Here is a 16,324-nt window from a genome sequence, read left to right as displayed (position 1 = left end):
TCATCATCATCATCATCATCATCATCATTATTATTATTATTATTATTATTATTATTATTATTATTATTATTATTATTATTATTATTATTATTATTATAGACTTCCCATGTCTCCAGATGCATTTTAAAAGTTGGATAATTAAGAAAGACATTGAGTCTATTGTTCCGATTAAATAACTTGCACTGTACTGAATTAATATTTCTATTGTTATCTAATAAATGAATTACTTAAAAATTTAAAGAATGATCAATTGGTGTGTCATTTGGATTATCTAAGATATAGTAAATGCATTTCATCTATGTTTATTATGTCTAATTTTTGTTAGGTTTACTTGAATGACAAGAAGGCAGGAAACGAATTGAATGCTAACCATAATAAAGCTACGATTCCCTGTAGACCAAACAGGTAACTATTGGATGTGACAATAATAGATATGCATATATAGTGTATAAACAGAATATTGGTTATAATGAAATTTATTTATATCTATGTGTTTCAAAACAATGGATGTGTTTAATATGATATGTACTGTGGTGGAAAAGCTTAAAATGTGCTTACGAGTTAAAATTAATTCTTATATGTATACATTGTTGTAAATATAAAAATAAAACTCAATGGCTTGAAAACTGGACTTAAAGAAAGATGGACTTTTCGTGTTTAAAAATATTTTGTTGTTGTTTTCCTTTTTTAAAAGCACACTTTACATCAAATGTCTATACTCCAATTCATTGCTCTTATGTTATGTGATCCGTTATGATATGGCGTGGCCTCTTTACACAGAATTGGTTGCACCATTGTATTGTAATTGATATATTATAATGCTTTGAAAATACAAAATATGAATTTCACCTTTTGTTTTACGCACCTTTTCAATTCTCAAGCAACCATTTATTTATGTTCCTTTTCTATTTCTTCCCAGAACCTACAGAGTCAATCTGATGGCCTTGAGTGACTCCCCAGACTATGGAGACTCGCATAAATCGAACACGCTGGTCGTCAACCCATCGGGCCACGCTGACACTGGATACGGTCAAGACGATTCCGTCGCGGAGGATTCTGGGATTCATGTCAAGGTCACAAAAGTCACAGAAAACAGCATCCATCTTGACTGGAGCAGGTTCGTGGAGACGGAGGATGTGGCTTATTTCAAGATCCAATGGAGTAGTGTGGCTCAACCAGAGGTAAGTTGCCATGAAAGATTGGTTAACTCTCTCCTTACTGAGCATTTTCAGGATTTTCCCAAAATGGCAGGTTTACCCAACAGAAAAAAAAATTGATTCTTTAAACTCAAAAAAGCTCTCCATAAAACAACATTATGTTCTTATTAATCAAACAAAGATCATTCTTCAAAGTCTGTGATGTACAAAATATATCTGAATAAGAAAAAATGTATAATGTGTCGTAACAAATGAGACAATTTTGCTCAAGGTGGTAAGGAGAGGGTTAAAGTATGTGTATATGAATTATGTGTAACTGTGCTGCATGTCCGTGTTAATAATGGAATATTTTGACTATTCCAATTGGTTGGCCACGTGGTAGAATGATTATTGACTCCTTTCATCTCAATGTCAATTTTTCACAATGTTTTAAGCTGTTTTAAAGTAGTAATATTTATGTGAGCAAATTGAAAATACAATCATATTGTTATTACAATTATGCTTTTTATATGATATTTTCGTTTCTTCAAATCAGTACTTATAGTAGCATCATACAAAAATGGTAGGACTGATATCAATTTTATATCCATATTATTACCTTATGTAGTTCACGATCGCTGCATTTAGTCAATTTGTATAAACTCCAAGATTGTTGTTTGCCTGAAATTCAAAGTTTAAGCATTTAATGCATTTTAAAATTTCTTTTAATTATTTTTTTCTGTGCACAGCAAAGGGAGGTAAGACTGACGGAGAAAGACAGCAATTGCGTCATCAATAAATGTCTACCCGGAACAACCCACTTCGTTCGCATTGTGGCATTTAACACAAATGGACAGATTCTGGAAAAATCCAAACAACTGACTGTTCAAACATCTGCCCCTCCAGATGCCCCAAAGATTTCTGTCAGGTGAATAAACTTTTTGTTTTGGTCTGTCCTATGTGCATTTACTGGCAGGTCTGATAACCGAATGTAATTACGGGCCTGTTTTAACATTGTTGTTATTGACAATACTTTGCGTTGGTTTGAGAGTATTTCCATTACAACAATGAGCCCATAACTATTTGGTTATCAGACCTTCAAATAGGTATACGTCGGATCTTGTGGTTTATATTAAAATTATATCTATTGTAAGACATTTGCATCTTTGATATTAAATTATTTTGTTTCTGAAACTATTGACAAAATACTCAGTCTTGTACAATAATATTCAGTCATGCCCAACACTGTACTATACCGGGTAATATGGTTTTGAATTTAAGTTCATATGTATTTAACCCATTATTTGAAACGAGCCGTTTAAGCTTTTTCACCATCTGCTTTTCTAATCTTTGTTTGTTTGTTTTTTCCATTAGTGTTTGTCTATTTATTTATCTTTTGCAAGTTATTTAACATATCTCTACTAAGAGCAAAGCAAAAATTTCCACGAATTGTATTTTTAACTTAATACATTTTCTTGTTTCCTTTTTTTTTACACAGAGCATGTAACTTCCGGTATATTGCCATTCAGTGGGACAAACCAACGACGTATGGTGATGCCTTGGTCACTGGTTATAAGGTCTATGTCAACGGCATCGTTGAGGCGGTGCTTGGGGCTGATCAGCTCAGCTATACATACACACAGGGGAAATGGTGTCATGAATACGCCTTCCAAGTACAGGTGAGTCTTAGTGGTGGTGGTGGAGATGATGATGATGATGATGATGATGATGATGATGATGATGATGATGATGATGATGATGCTGATGATAATGATGATTATGATGATGATGATGATGATGATGATGACGTCTGGTGAGTTGGCAATGGTGCTGGTGTTGGTGATGATGATGATGATGATGATGATGATGATGATGATGATGATGATGATGATGATGATGATGATGATAATGATGAAGACGATAATAGTGGCGATGTGGTGTCCGTAGAATTTAATCCTCATAAATGTATGTAATTTAGATTTGCTTGAGCATTTTGCTAACACTAACATACTAAATTACGTTTTATTACATAATTAATCATATACCATATCATTTTTTTTAAAATATCACAAATCTGATCATTACCACAGGCCCTGACTCCTGATGAACTCCTGAACAGCAAACCCTCAGAGCCTCTAGTGGTCACCTGGCCAGGCTCTAAGGCACCGGCCATCAAGCGCCTCCCATCAATCAGTAGCTCTACTTTGAGGGTGGGATGGGACGAGCCCTACCTCACTGACGGACTTAAAGTCAAACATTACAAGGTTGGTATTGTACCATTTCATTTTCTAGTATAGATAGTATGCGCTTGGCTAAGAAGTTCACATCATTGCTATCCGGAAGTGTAAGGGACCCACACACAAAACTATGTGTAACCATGAACTTTTATGGTCTGGATGATAAGTGAGTCATAAAGGTGGATGGCAAAAACAATAGCAAAGACCCTAGTGACGTCATCTTCGTTCTATCTATAGATAGAATGCGCTTGGCCAAGGAGTTCACAACATTGCCATCCGGAAGTATAACGGACTAACACACAAACTCTGTGTAACCATGAACTTTTATAGTCTGGTTAATAGTTTAGTGAGAACAACTCACAAACGCGGATGGCAAAAACAATAACAAAGGCCTGAGTGACGTCATCTTCGTTCTATCTATAGTGTCACTTTAACCAGTTAAATGCCGTACTCTGGAAACATGGATTTAAAAATGTGGCCAGAAAACTCGTCCTTCAAATGTGATCGATTTAAATGACCCTACCTTGGCAAAAGCTCTCAAATCTGGGACCTTGCTAAGGCCGAGGTTTGAGAGCTTTTTGCCAAGACGAGGGTTATTTAAATTAATCAACATTTGAAGGACGAGTTTTCTGGCCACATTTTTATAATACATGTCATTCCAGAGAGAGGCGGTTAACTGCTTAATATGCTAATCTTAGATAATAATATATTGATGTGGTGTTGACAGTTGTGCAGTAGTATTTGGCTTGGAGCTATATCAAGTAATGTTGACTATAATATCAGTGAAAGGCTGGTTAATTGCAAAATTCTGATGGTAGGGGGATTGTGGCTTTGGTAAGGCACTTATTACACATTACCCCATTCTACTCTAGTAGAATGACATCATTAACAATTTAATTTTTATTTAGGATTATCTGTGCAAAAAACCTTCAAATCTGAAACAGATTTTGTCAAGTTGTCAGCCTTGAAAATGCTTCTTATTACTTATTGGCCATAATTTTTCTACTCTAAAGCACCACAAAACCAGAATCTAGTTCAAGCTGTAAAACTCCACCCCTTCATATTTCCTATGTATAAAACTTTGCTTGAACATCCAAACTTTCAATAATTATTTTTTAATAAATGCATAGTCACAGATTTAATCTTTCTTACAACTTATTCCTGTTTATGTAGCTTTGTTGTGTAGAGGAAGACACAGAGAAACTGGTCCAGAGCGTGGGACCCATTCATCCAGACTCTAAAGAAGGAGAGTTTAAAAATCTTAAGAAGGGAAATTACTCTGTTTATCTAGAAATACATGTAAGTAGATCTCATATGATATGAGTTTTTATTTTTCCTTTTTAAAACATTGGATCTTCAATTTGAACTATTTCAATATTAATTGATAATTTGCATAAATTTAAGAAGATATCTATGAGTTTTTTTTGTTTGTTTTTTTTTTTTCCTTTTTAAAACATTGGATCTTCATTAAACATATTTCAATATTAATTGATAATTTACATTACTCTCAATTGCCTATTTTTCAAATATTGAATTTTCCTTTAAACTATTTTTGACATCATTTCATAAGTTATATGCTGACAAGAAATTCAAACTGATTCGATTTTGATAAAGTAATTTTTCAACAAACAGAATTTTTAATAAAGATGATGTAAGTACTTTTTAAATATTAAAAAAAAAAGTTTTGAACACATTTTTTACGACACAAACGGAAATGATGACATGTGTTGAAGGTAGCACGCCATTTAAATAGTCGTGAACCAGCTAAATTAATCAAAATTGATGTTTAATTTCAGTTGTATGGTACAGAGAGTGTGATACGATCTGAGTCAATCCGCATGCAGCCAGCCCTGTCTCCAGACCCTCCTCAAGTCACTTTAACTCTTGTCGGTTTGGAGGAGAGGAGGCAGATCGAGAAATTCACATGTGACCTCATGAACAAGAGAGATAGGTGAGTAGTTATCTTTTTTTTTTAATATATCAGACATTTGTTAAGATCTAAAACTGTGGAAATTGGTCTTTATAGCCATTTAATGAAAAGTGGAGTAATAGTCGAGGAAGATGAAACCAAAAATTTTAAAGGAACATAATATAATCAGGTAAAATGACCATAACATTAGAATGATGAAATGGTTAGCAATTTAAGGTATTAATTTCCTTACACCTTTGCTTTCTGATGAATCCAAGGGTGACAACCCATTTTTCTTACTCCATTGTAAATTTGCTGTATATTATCAAAGATTATTTAATATTCGAATATTAATTGCTCCTTTGACTAGTTTTGCAATTCTTAAAGTCTAAAAGTCTTTGATTTTCATGGCGAGGTAATGTTCTTTTTAATTTAGAGCAAATATTTTCCACAAATACAATGTTATTCATTTTGCTTAGAATTTTTGAAACAATATTATTGTTTACATCCTCAGACTGATTCGCCAAGTTGGACACAAACTAAAAAAGATTGGGGCTTTATCTCATCCACTAAGAGCTGAGAAAAATGAGGTAACTTATCCAATAGCCATAACGGTTTCTCATAACTGGTGACAGCTTGTTTTAGAAAGAACTTACACCTTGATAGAATTTCCTGTCCATACAAAGTCAACCAATTTTAGACAAACATAAAGTATGTAATTGTCTTGTTTACGATCAAGTGCTCTCTTTCAAAACTCCACAATAAAAATTAGATGAATCAGACGGCATCTGAGAAATGGGAATAGTTGCTGTATCAAGGTCGAAATTTTCTCTATAAATAAAATGTAAAAATGGGACAATTGTGATATATCATAATTGAATTCAAGTCATTAAAAAAATCTCCACAAATAAAGAATATTATGTGCCATTTAAATCTATGTAGTTAGGTTCCCCGGGTAACAATGTCCTCTCTTCACTTTCATTTCACAGGATGTTGTGTTTGGTGCCCATTCTCTGACCAGGATTGAAGAACTCCTGGAAGATTGTTTGACGGCTTTGGAAAATTACACAGGTTTGCTTTTTTAAATCTTCTTTTTGGAAAGGGCGGGGTGATTTTTTTAAACATTACATTGTTTACTATAACTAGAGTTGCCGTCCACAATGGTAACAATAATGAAAAATATAAAGACAAGGAAACATGTATAGTTGGCATAACCTTGTTTGTTTATTATGCAATTGAACCTCCTTTTAAATATACAAATGAAAGCGTGAATAATCAATGTGCCTTTCTATAGAACCCTTGATGCTACAAGTACATTCACAATTTATTTATTTATTTATTTCGTTATTTATTTATGTATATATGTAATTACTTGTCTATTTAGTATTTATTTGTTTATTTATTATATTATCTATGTATTTATGTATTTGTTTATTTATTCATCTACTATTTAATTTATTCATTGGTCCAGGCCAACTGACAGCCCACGTAAGCTGGCAATGTCCCCAAACCAACCCCGACATCCAACTGTCTGGATACAAAGTCTTGGTGGATGGAAAGCAATACGGAGCTTCCATGCATGGAGGAGTCAGGACAGTCAGGATTCAGGTGGGTTATTTTTTTTGACATTTTACAAACAGATCTTGGTTTTACTTTAACCTTTGGGGTTCACGATAGTTGAGTTGTTAGAGCACTCGTTTCACAATCAAAGGGACTGAAACCTATGCCGTTGCAGTCGAGATTTTTTTCTGACCCTCCTGTCGACCCTACAGTGATTGGGTAGCTGGTTTTGTTAGATCTGGTGGAAAGTACTTTTCAATAGAGCTCAACTTCCACATAAGTGCTCAGTAGCTTTGTTGTGTAGAGGAAACTGCCCCAACAACCGGCAGGAAACAAAACATTTATTTAATTTTTTAACTTTGTTTTACTTCTTTAGACACCCGTCTCTGTCTTTAAAAAAGTATGCTTGAAAACACAAACTTCTCAGACGAGTTTAAAATGTTTTAGATGAACAGAATAAACACTCTCTAAACACCATGACTCTAAGCAGGCTTAGTACTGGCTTTTGTTACTCACTGGCCCAACTAACAATACATAAAAGATTGTTGTTGATACACTGTACCTTGTTTTAAAAACTAATACATAATCATTATCATTGTCGTTCTGTAGTAGCCCCAATTGTTTGGCGATCGATCTTGACTTTACAATTTCATCTTCTTTCTCTCCTCCACAATGTAGAAATACACTAGAACATACAGGACACATTAAATAAGGTATTTTCGAAAAATAAACTATTGAGATTACCAGCATTTGATCTGTTGATGCTGTTCATAGTCTCGTAAACATTGGACGCACATTCTGACGTCATATGCCAAACAACTTTTCTATCTTCCCGCCAACTGTTGGAGGTGATGTCGTGTGCTCTTCCAGCTGAAAATTCTCAGACAAATTAAACTGTCTTGGATGAACAGAATAAAAACTGTCTAAACATCATTACACTAAAAGGGCTTAGTATAAATGGGGATTAACATAATATATGTGTATAGTACTTTCATACATATTCTTATCAATTTATACTTTTGGAATATTAGAAAAAATCATAGCAAACACAATATCATTGAAAGTACACCTATGATCCTAATGAAAATCACTTTAAATCAACTTTTTTTTCTTTCCTTGTCATCTTTCAATTGGTGCTTACAGTTGGGTCTGGAACAACCCAGCTACCGGCTGACCATGGTGTCCAGTTGTGAGAAACCAAAGGGCACCAGCGTGGAGTCAAAGCCCGTAGAATTGTTGACCATGCCCTTCAAGCCTTTCTCATTCTACTGTTATCACACGATACACGGCAAGGATGTCAAGTAAGTCACACTTTGCATGGAAAAGTAGAAATAGCTTGGGGATCAAACCTTGCTTGATAAGATTTAATTATAATGTGACCTATCTCTCCAGCAAGATTAATATGGATGAATGTGCTTTAACATTTTAATCTTTAGCAGTGACATATTTTCATATCATGTTTTGTAGATTTCTATTATCCATCTAAATGAAGGCGAAATTCAACTACATTATTAGTTTTAAGAAGGGAACCAAAAAAAAAAAAAAGAAACAAAAAAAAAATAAAAAAGAACAAAAACGTAAGTTTTAACCCATTTTAAAAAGAGTTCTGGAGAAGGATCAGATAATACATTTTGATTCTTGGGTAGTCTCAGTGAACTTTTCAGGCAATCTAACAAGATGACAGCAGTATTTATCGGGGAGGGGTAGGGGTGGGGGGAGTTGCAGATGCATTCTACATTTCTATCCTATTATATTAATTCCTCATGTGTAAATTTTAATAACTGACATTCTGGTAGCAACTATTATCAAGTATTAATTTTATTTTAACGCAGTGATTGACTTCGCTTCCAATTCTTTTTATTCATTCAATTTTAAATGATGTGGGATATTCAATGCCGAAGCTCATTGACAAATAGAAAGTAAAATTAAAAAGGGTGCTTTTCTGACATTGAAAATTGTTTTGTCTATTTATAAAACATTACATTATATTATGTCTCTCTCTTATTCTATTTCCAAAACAGATACCCAGCTTACGGTTGCTGCAAGTACCAAGACTCCATCTCTTACGAGAGACAGGTTGCCAAGAAATTGGCTAATCAGGGCCTACTTCACAAGCAGGTGCCTCCTCCATCTTGCAGTCTGCTGGATATCTTTGATGGCGAATACAAACCCTTGATGTCCAACCACACTCCTCGATGTCCGACTGTTGTGTTTTTCTGGACCCCCTGGTGCCTGTCCTCCCAGAAAGTCATGGATTTCTTTGTACGATTTGCACGGGACAATACGAAAGATGTAAATACGTTTACTTGTATTCATGATTATACTTTTTGACACATGTCATGTGTGTTATTTATTTGTTTGAAAGATCAACCTTGATTGCATCACAATATTAAGATAGCATTGGATGAAATGCTTTAAGATTTTTTAAATTAACAGATGATTTTTTATTACACGAAATGCCACAGTCAAATTCAGTTCCGTTTATTTTTACACTTTATACTAACTGGCAAGAGTTTTTTTCTATTTTTTCTATTTGATAATAAAAACGATATAATTATTCTTTATTATTACTTTTTTTTTTGATCATTTGTTAGTTATCTCAAAACTTGACCTCTTATTCAGTTCATATATTTTACCTCTCGTTTATTCAAATCACCTTGCAGGTCATATTATGGTTTGAAATTTTTTTCTAAAATGTCTCTTTTAAATCTTGAATCTGACACAACAAACAACAAATGTTGCCATAGGAAGTGACGTCACAGAGGCAGCGATTTATGAATAATTTGTTTCCTTTTCTTTCACCCACAGCTTACCTACATTGCAGTGACGTGTGGCGTGTCTGGTACCTCAGCTGACAACCGGAAGAGACTAGCACACGACATCACCTCCAACAGTTGGCGGGAAGATAGAGTGGTTTGGCATGTGACGTCAGAATGTGCTTCCAATGTTTACGAAACTATGAACAGCATCAACAGAACAAATGCTGGTAATCTCAATATTTTGTTTTTCAATGAACCTTGTTTAACTAATTTATTTAGTTTTTTTTTACCCATGCATGTTTGAAAATGCTTGTGGGAAAACTGACATAGTTTTATTTTAAAATGATGAGACCTTTGAAATGTAACATAGAATTACACCTTCATTGAAAAGTAACTTAAAAACCATTAAGAACATTAAAGATATTTAGTTTGATTAAACCAGACAATTTATATGAAGGAAAAAAAGGAAGGAAGGAAGGAAAAAGGAAGAAGAAGAATAGGGAGAGGACTGAATTCATTTAATCATAAATTGTGATAACCTTTTTTTCCACCAGGTTTGAAAGTAGAAGCAGAATCTGTGCGAGAGAAATACATGGACCTGACAGAACTGTTAGGAATTGCCGGTGTCCCAACATTCCTCTTTATTCATCCAGATGGTAAGTTTAACACTAAGGAAGAAAACAGAGCAGCTCTCTAGAGCCATGCAATCTCCCAATGACCGCTAAGCTTGTAACAGTGCTCGCACTGTGAAATTGACAAAACTTTTCCTTGCTACTTTTTAGATAGAATGCTCGGATAAATAACGCAAAATACTTTTTGCCAACTCTGAATATTGGTCCCCCTTTCCAATTTTATGATTAGTAGGGGGTGTGAAAAGGAAAAACAACAAATTGCACATTAGCCCTGCAAAAATAAATTTAACATCTTCAAAAAAGAACAAAATACCAAACACGGAAGATTCCAGGCTCAGATCCCTTGTTCAACCAATAACAAAAACAATAAAAACATTTCTATGTCACTTAAAATCCAGACAGACTGCAAGAAAGTATTCTACATGTTTTGTCATCTAGCTATTTGTTGACATTTATAGATCGCATTACTAGCCGACAAGAGGTGAAAATTACTTTACTACCTTTTGTCTGGATTTTAAGTGATGTATTAATAAGTATAAATGTTTTGTTTTTTTTTAGGGGGGGGGGGGGGGGGCGTTCTTATTGGCTGAAGAAGGGCTTTGAGCCTGAAACTTTCCATGTTTGGTATTTTGATCTTTTCAAAGCTGTTACATTCATTTTTGTTCATTATTTTATTTTTCTCACAGCTTCTAGCAGCTTAGTATCACTTTCTATGCTGTCATTGTTTTTCAACATCAGGATGGGCTGATAGTCGGTTCCTAATCTGGAGGTCAAATCTTAGTAGTGGGTCATTCATCTAGAGGTTTAATTTCAGTAGTGGATCACTCATCTGGAGGTCAAATTTATGTCTGTAGTGGGTCACTCATAAACTGGAGGCCAAATGCCAGTGGGGACTTTGTGATTTTCTTGTCATCTAATTTTTATAGCCATTTCTCATAATAGCTTTAATGGAGGTACCTTCTTCTTCTTCTTTCCAGTGTAAGGCCAAAGCTTCAGGCTGAAGATTGTATGGCCGTCTTTTCAGTAACAGGGGTTTTATTAGAGGGAAGGAGGGAGCGATTTTTTGAAGTCATTAGTCGAAAGGGCGTGTTCACAAGTGGTTGGTTGGAAGTTCCAAAGTCGGATAGTGGAGGCGAAGAAAGAGTAAAAATAATGGTTTGTTCTTGAGTGGGGGATTTCAAAATTAAATGCTGAGTTTCTTGATTTATTGTTATAGTTGGAGTTTCGAGGTAGGCTACCTATGTTACCTTTTAGAATAAAGAGCATTGAAAAGTCATGAACATTAAACTATCTTTTGTTTTTAAACTTTTATCTGTCATCAGGTCACATTGCCTGGCATGGACGTTACTGTGCCTTTGACTATGCAGCCTTTGGTGCCTTCCTGAGGCACACGATGAGCGAGGTGATGAGGCAGCCCTGCCCTGTCTTCAACTGTGACTGTTGTAAGAGTGACACGTCTGTGGATGAGGATGCCATGAGTGAGTTATTTGTTCAATTAGAAAATGTTTGAGTAAAACTTTTTGGTTTTTTACATTCACAAAATTTAGTTCCAATTATCGCTCTGCAGAGAAAATTACAGACTCTTGACTTTTATGAGCTCTAGATAGAAGATATATTGTTGAACTATGATGTACATATAAATATATGTAAAGTTTCTCATCATTTTTGTTTAAAATTTTATTTTTACAATTTCCAACACTAATCTCTTTTTAAGACTTTTCAATTCTCAAAAGTTCATCAAAGACATATATTGTAACCCATTTATCTCAAAACCTGAGGGGGGAAACAACCAACTTATGTAGCTTTTGATTTTAAGAGTGATTTCTCTTTTGATATTAAATGTTGACATTTTTAAAAACCTTCTCTCAGATATCCAACTCCCGAACGTGATTTCATCCCAGCTGCGTTCAACAACCACCCGTGCTGCCTCCCCAGACAGTGCAGCCGACATGGGCTCTCGTCTCGACATGAAATACGCATCTTTAGGTGGCTACACAGACAACGTGAGTGGCACAGAGCGGGTGTTCATCTCCAAGAAACCTCGTTCTCGCAGCCCCAAGACACGCAAACGAAGGAACCCCATCTCAGTCAACAAGAGACCTTACTCTGCCTCTGCTGGTTACGGTCAGTTGGAGAGATCTCCGTATTTGGCTTGCGTTGCTCCACACATCCACCACCCCCAGTCAGTCAAACAGAGGCCCGCAAGTGCCAATAGATTACTACAATACTTATAGGAAATCCAATTATTGAAATTACTTTGTGATTTTATCTTGAGAAAAGCATTTCATGTTATAAGTTTAGAATATAGTTGGCAACTTTTTGTGATGGTTTAAAATGATTAAAGATTTATTTTTTAACACTAATAACTGAGAATCTTTATGGTTAGAATTCATGAAATGAGCGGTGATGAATTGAAACTAAAATAAGATATCAAAACAAAACTAAATGATTTGATGATTTTCTTGCTAATGTACTATATGGCATTTTTTAACAAACTCTATTGTAAATAGTTGATGAGCTACCAAAGACTTGAAAAGACTATATGAATTTATATGCTTTTCTGTACTTATTTCCTTATTTATGTCTTTTTTTTCTGATAACGCTGTTAAATTGTACTTTTTAGAGTTCATTTTACATTTTTCTTAAGATTTTGAAAAAGAAAATGAACTAGAGAAATGGATTTATTCAATGAATAAAATGTTCAATGTTTTTTCTCACAATAATGAACAACGTAGCTCCCCAAGTTGACACTGTTGTTTTAATGTCATTATCCATGACACATTGCGTCTCTAGGGAAATTAACATGCTTAACGTGTGATTTTATCCATCAGTCGAGACTCCTATACCGTTTATGGTGACGACATAAATTGCATAGTGCGTCACTATTAAGGTAGAGTAAAAAGCTTGATATAAAATATGAATTCACTCTTACAGTATACACGTCTCAAATGATTATTATGCTTTTTTTATGCTTCTTTTGATTAAAAACAAAAACAAACTATAATCTCTGCCTACTACTAATTAAATTTAGGCAAGGCAAATCGGATTTGAATCACACAGAAAAAGTGACTGATATACTTCCTGAGAGAGAGTAATCTTCTTTCAATCAATGGGACAGTAAAACACCTTTAATCTGATTCATGTATTTGAATTTGAGATGAACTTGAGTTTCATGAACTTTACGACTTTGAAAATTAACAGGCAATTCCGTCCATTTTTATAAATTATGTTATTTAACATGAAATTATAATCCATTGGTGTTGGCCTTATTTAACAATTGTAAATATTTTCGTACAAAAAGTGGTCATTGTGGAGGAATGCAAATGATTATTATTGTTTATCTTTTCGATCTTGAATTACTGAATTTAAAGATTTATTTTAAAATGTCGGGGAAGGATCAGAAGTTGGGGAAAAAAATATTTTCCTCTAGATGGTGAAACTGACATAGTTATAAAATCATTAATGCTATCCTTTTACAAAAACCAAAAGTGACTATCTGCTGCGTGCCAATTAGACAATAATAATGAGTTGACTTGAGTTCTTAGTTTGATTTTTGTGTTGAAAATGTTGTCGTCTTTTAATTATCACTATATTTTATTTTTGCTCATTTTTGTTGACCTATTCTCTAAATATCGCGAATATGATTAACAAACATAAATAATTATAATACACCCAACTGAGTTACATAATTAATTCTTGAATTGATCATATTCATGCATTTCTATATTTTTAACTTGCGACATGAATTGAAAAGATCGACATAAATGATTGCACTTTTGTGCCTTATATAAACCATAATATTAATTTTGCTTGATAACTAAAAATAAGGATACGATACATTTTAATGAATAGAACTACAACAATTGATATTTTAAGAGCAAAGTGAGCTTGAAAGAGGCTGAAATAAAAAGATCTGATTTCATTTTCTGTTCTATTTGAAATCTGAATCCATGATCTTTTTCTGTAACTGTCAATCTTTAGAACATCTTTATTGTTTTCAAAATGATAAGTTAACCATAAATCCACATATAATTTATATTTTAAAGCGTTTGATACATATTGCTTTTTATAAGTCTATATATGAATAAATAAATAATGACATTTAATCAATTTCTTTTTGTAAAGCAACTACTGTGATAACCTCACTTTAAATTTACTTCTCAATTTTATTGTTATTGTTATATATAAAAGGTTTGTTTTTTCCCCTTCACAGTTTAAATCCATGTGATAAAAACATTTGATGAGTAAAACAAGATTTATTGATCTTTGGTTCTTAATTTCAACATTTTTCTTTTTTCTATCAAAACGGTAGAAAATGAATTAGCGGCTCACTACCGAAAACTGTGATAATTGTTATATATATATTCTTTATAATTGTAATATGATTGAAATATATTTAAAATCACGTTACTCAATGTTATATCAACCGAACAAAATCAAAATTAGTTCATGATAATTATAATTGTATAACTTTTTATTGTAAATTATTTATTCATCAATTCTCAATTTTTTTTTTTTTTAATTTTCATACAACTTGAATGACATGAAGCACTTCTGAAATTCACCTCTTATTAGAATAATTCATTGTTTTTATTATTGAAAATAACTATGTAATGCATTTGACATCATTACAGAATTTATACATTCCATTTTTTTTCATCTATGTAGGATTTCAGAATGAAATATAAGTCATCTCTCTCTTCTCTCTTCCCCCTTCCCTTTCGCCTCTCTCTGAAATGCTGCGATAAAAAAAAAGACTTTATGAATAGTTCGAATCTTTTGTTAACTAGACTAGTAACTATTTTTGTACTTTTTTTTTCAAACCTCTTACTCTTAGCAATCTTTTTTTCTTTCTTTCCAAATGAGTTAGGGGGCCATATATATAATTTGAAATGTGGCACCGAATTAAAATCACATCAACAGTACAAACCAGTTTAGCTGAATCAGTTGGTTTTATACGAAGAATCCCTTTATTCTAATTTTGCTGAAGGGTGTATAAGTAAGGTATTATGTGTAAAGGTAGAAACCATTAATCACTTTTAGAAAATAAACTTTGTAATGATAATATTAATAAATGAAGTCTTTGTGTGCCTCTATTTCTTTCCAAAAAAAGACTGATGACCGGATTGTTGAAAAATTGTAAATCTGCACACAGGGGGCAGCGTGGCTCAGTGGTACGATCTTTGCTTGTCTGTTACCCGAAAGGTACTGAGTTCGATCTGCCGCTGCGTTGTGTGGCCTTGAGCAAGTCACCTCGCCCTAGTTCAATTGGTGGCGCTGCACTGCGGCTGACGTCTGGGCTATTCCAGTCTTCTCTTGGAATAGACCCTAGAGACAAATTTTCCCTATGGCATGAACAAGGGGAATTTTTTTTTTTTTTTTTAGAAAAGGTTAGGTAAGGGGGACGAGTTCAAGAAGAGAACAGAATTGGACTTCAAGAGCATTCAATCTTGTGTCTGGTCTGAGATCATCTAATAGTCTCATCCAAATACTAGCACAGAAGAAATTCTGCTGGGTGGGGTTCCTACCTCCCAATGTGGGCAGGGAGGTACATACTGTGTCTTCTATCCCCCTATATCTGTTTTCCAACTTGCATTCTGTCTTTGTCTTGGTGTGAGATTGCTCGGTTTTGTCCCGACCCAGGCCGGAGACCTTGACTGGGAGGGAAACAGTCAAATGAATAGTTATTGTTTTGGGAGATTATATTTTTTTCCTTGTAAATCATCTCTCTGTTATGAGTTATTATATTTGTTATTTTTAATGTATAATGTAAGTATTTGAGTGTATTCCTCTTTGTTGGGTTTTGTGCTTGTGTCTGGATGAGACTTATAGGTGATCTCAAACTAAGTGCATTGGTGGTATGCTCTTGGAATCTACATCTGATCCCTATTTGTTCCCAGTTCCCCTATGTCTTACTTTTTCTTGGGTGCTTTAATTGTAATTCTAGAACTTTTTACTGTCCCATTTTCTTCCTTTTTACTGGCGCTGATATGACCTTAATGTGTTGCAAGCGCCGTAAAACCCTTAAAAACAAACAAAACAAGAAATTATGGAGCAGGCACCAGTGGAAGATAACGATCCAATCAAGTGT

At 33.9% G+C, this 16,324-nt stretch overlaps 1 protein-coding gene across 1 annotated transcript in view; it reads left to right on the top strand.

Annotated features, from left to right (window-relative positions):
- Positions 1–15,308, top strand: part of LOC144975463 (uncharacterized) — a gene marked incomplete in the record, with an annotated part of 124,872 nt that extends 109,564 nt beyond the window's left edge. Inside the window, 16 exon segments of the mRNA XM_078919567.1 lie at positions 326–405; positions 920–1,181; positions 1,886–2,064; positions 2,635–2,815; positions 3,227–3,400; positions 4,547–4,672; positions 5,170–5,324; positions 5,797–5,872; positions 6,272–6,353; positions 6,754–6,890; positions 7,986–8,143; positions 8,864–9,134; positions 9,651–9,828; positions 10,156–10,257; positions 11,556–11,711; positions 12,103–15,308. Coding sequence (XP_078775693.1) covers positions 326–405; positions 920–1,181; positions 1,886–2,064; positions 2,635–2,815; positions 3,227–3,400; positions 4,547–4,672; positions 5,170–5,324; positions 5,797–5,872; positions 6,272–6,353; positions 6,754–6,890; positions 7,986–8,143; positions 8,864–9,134; positions 9,651–9,828; positions 10,156–10,257; positions 11,556–11,711; positions 12,103–12,467 — 2,682 coding nt within the window.
- Positions 15,309–16,324: the final 1,016 nt, after the last annotated feature.

The sequence above is a fragment of the Berghia stephanieae genome, chromosome 6 (assembly GCF_034508935.2).
Source record: "Berghia stephanieae isolate SIO BIC M18660-M18661 chromosome 6, UCSD_Bste_1.3, whole genome shotgun sequence".
NCBI classification, from domain to species: domain Eukaryota; kingdom Metazoa; phylum Mollusca; class Gastropoda; order Nudibranchia; family Aeolidiidae; genus Berghia; species Berghia stephanieae.
Note: the sequence above shows the minus strand (reverse complement) of the source record. Positions and strands in the feature narration are given on the sequence as shown.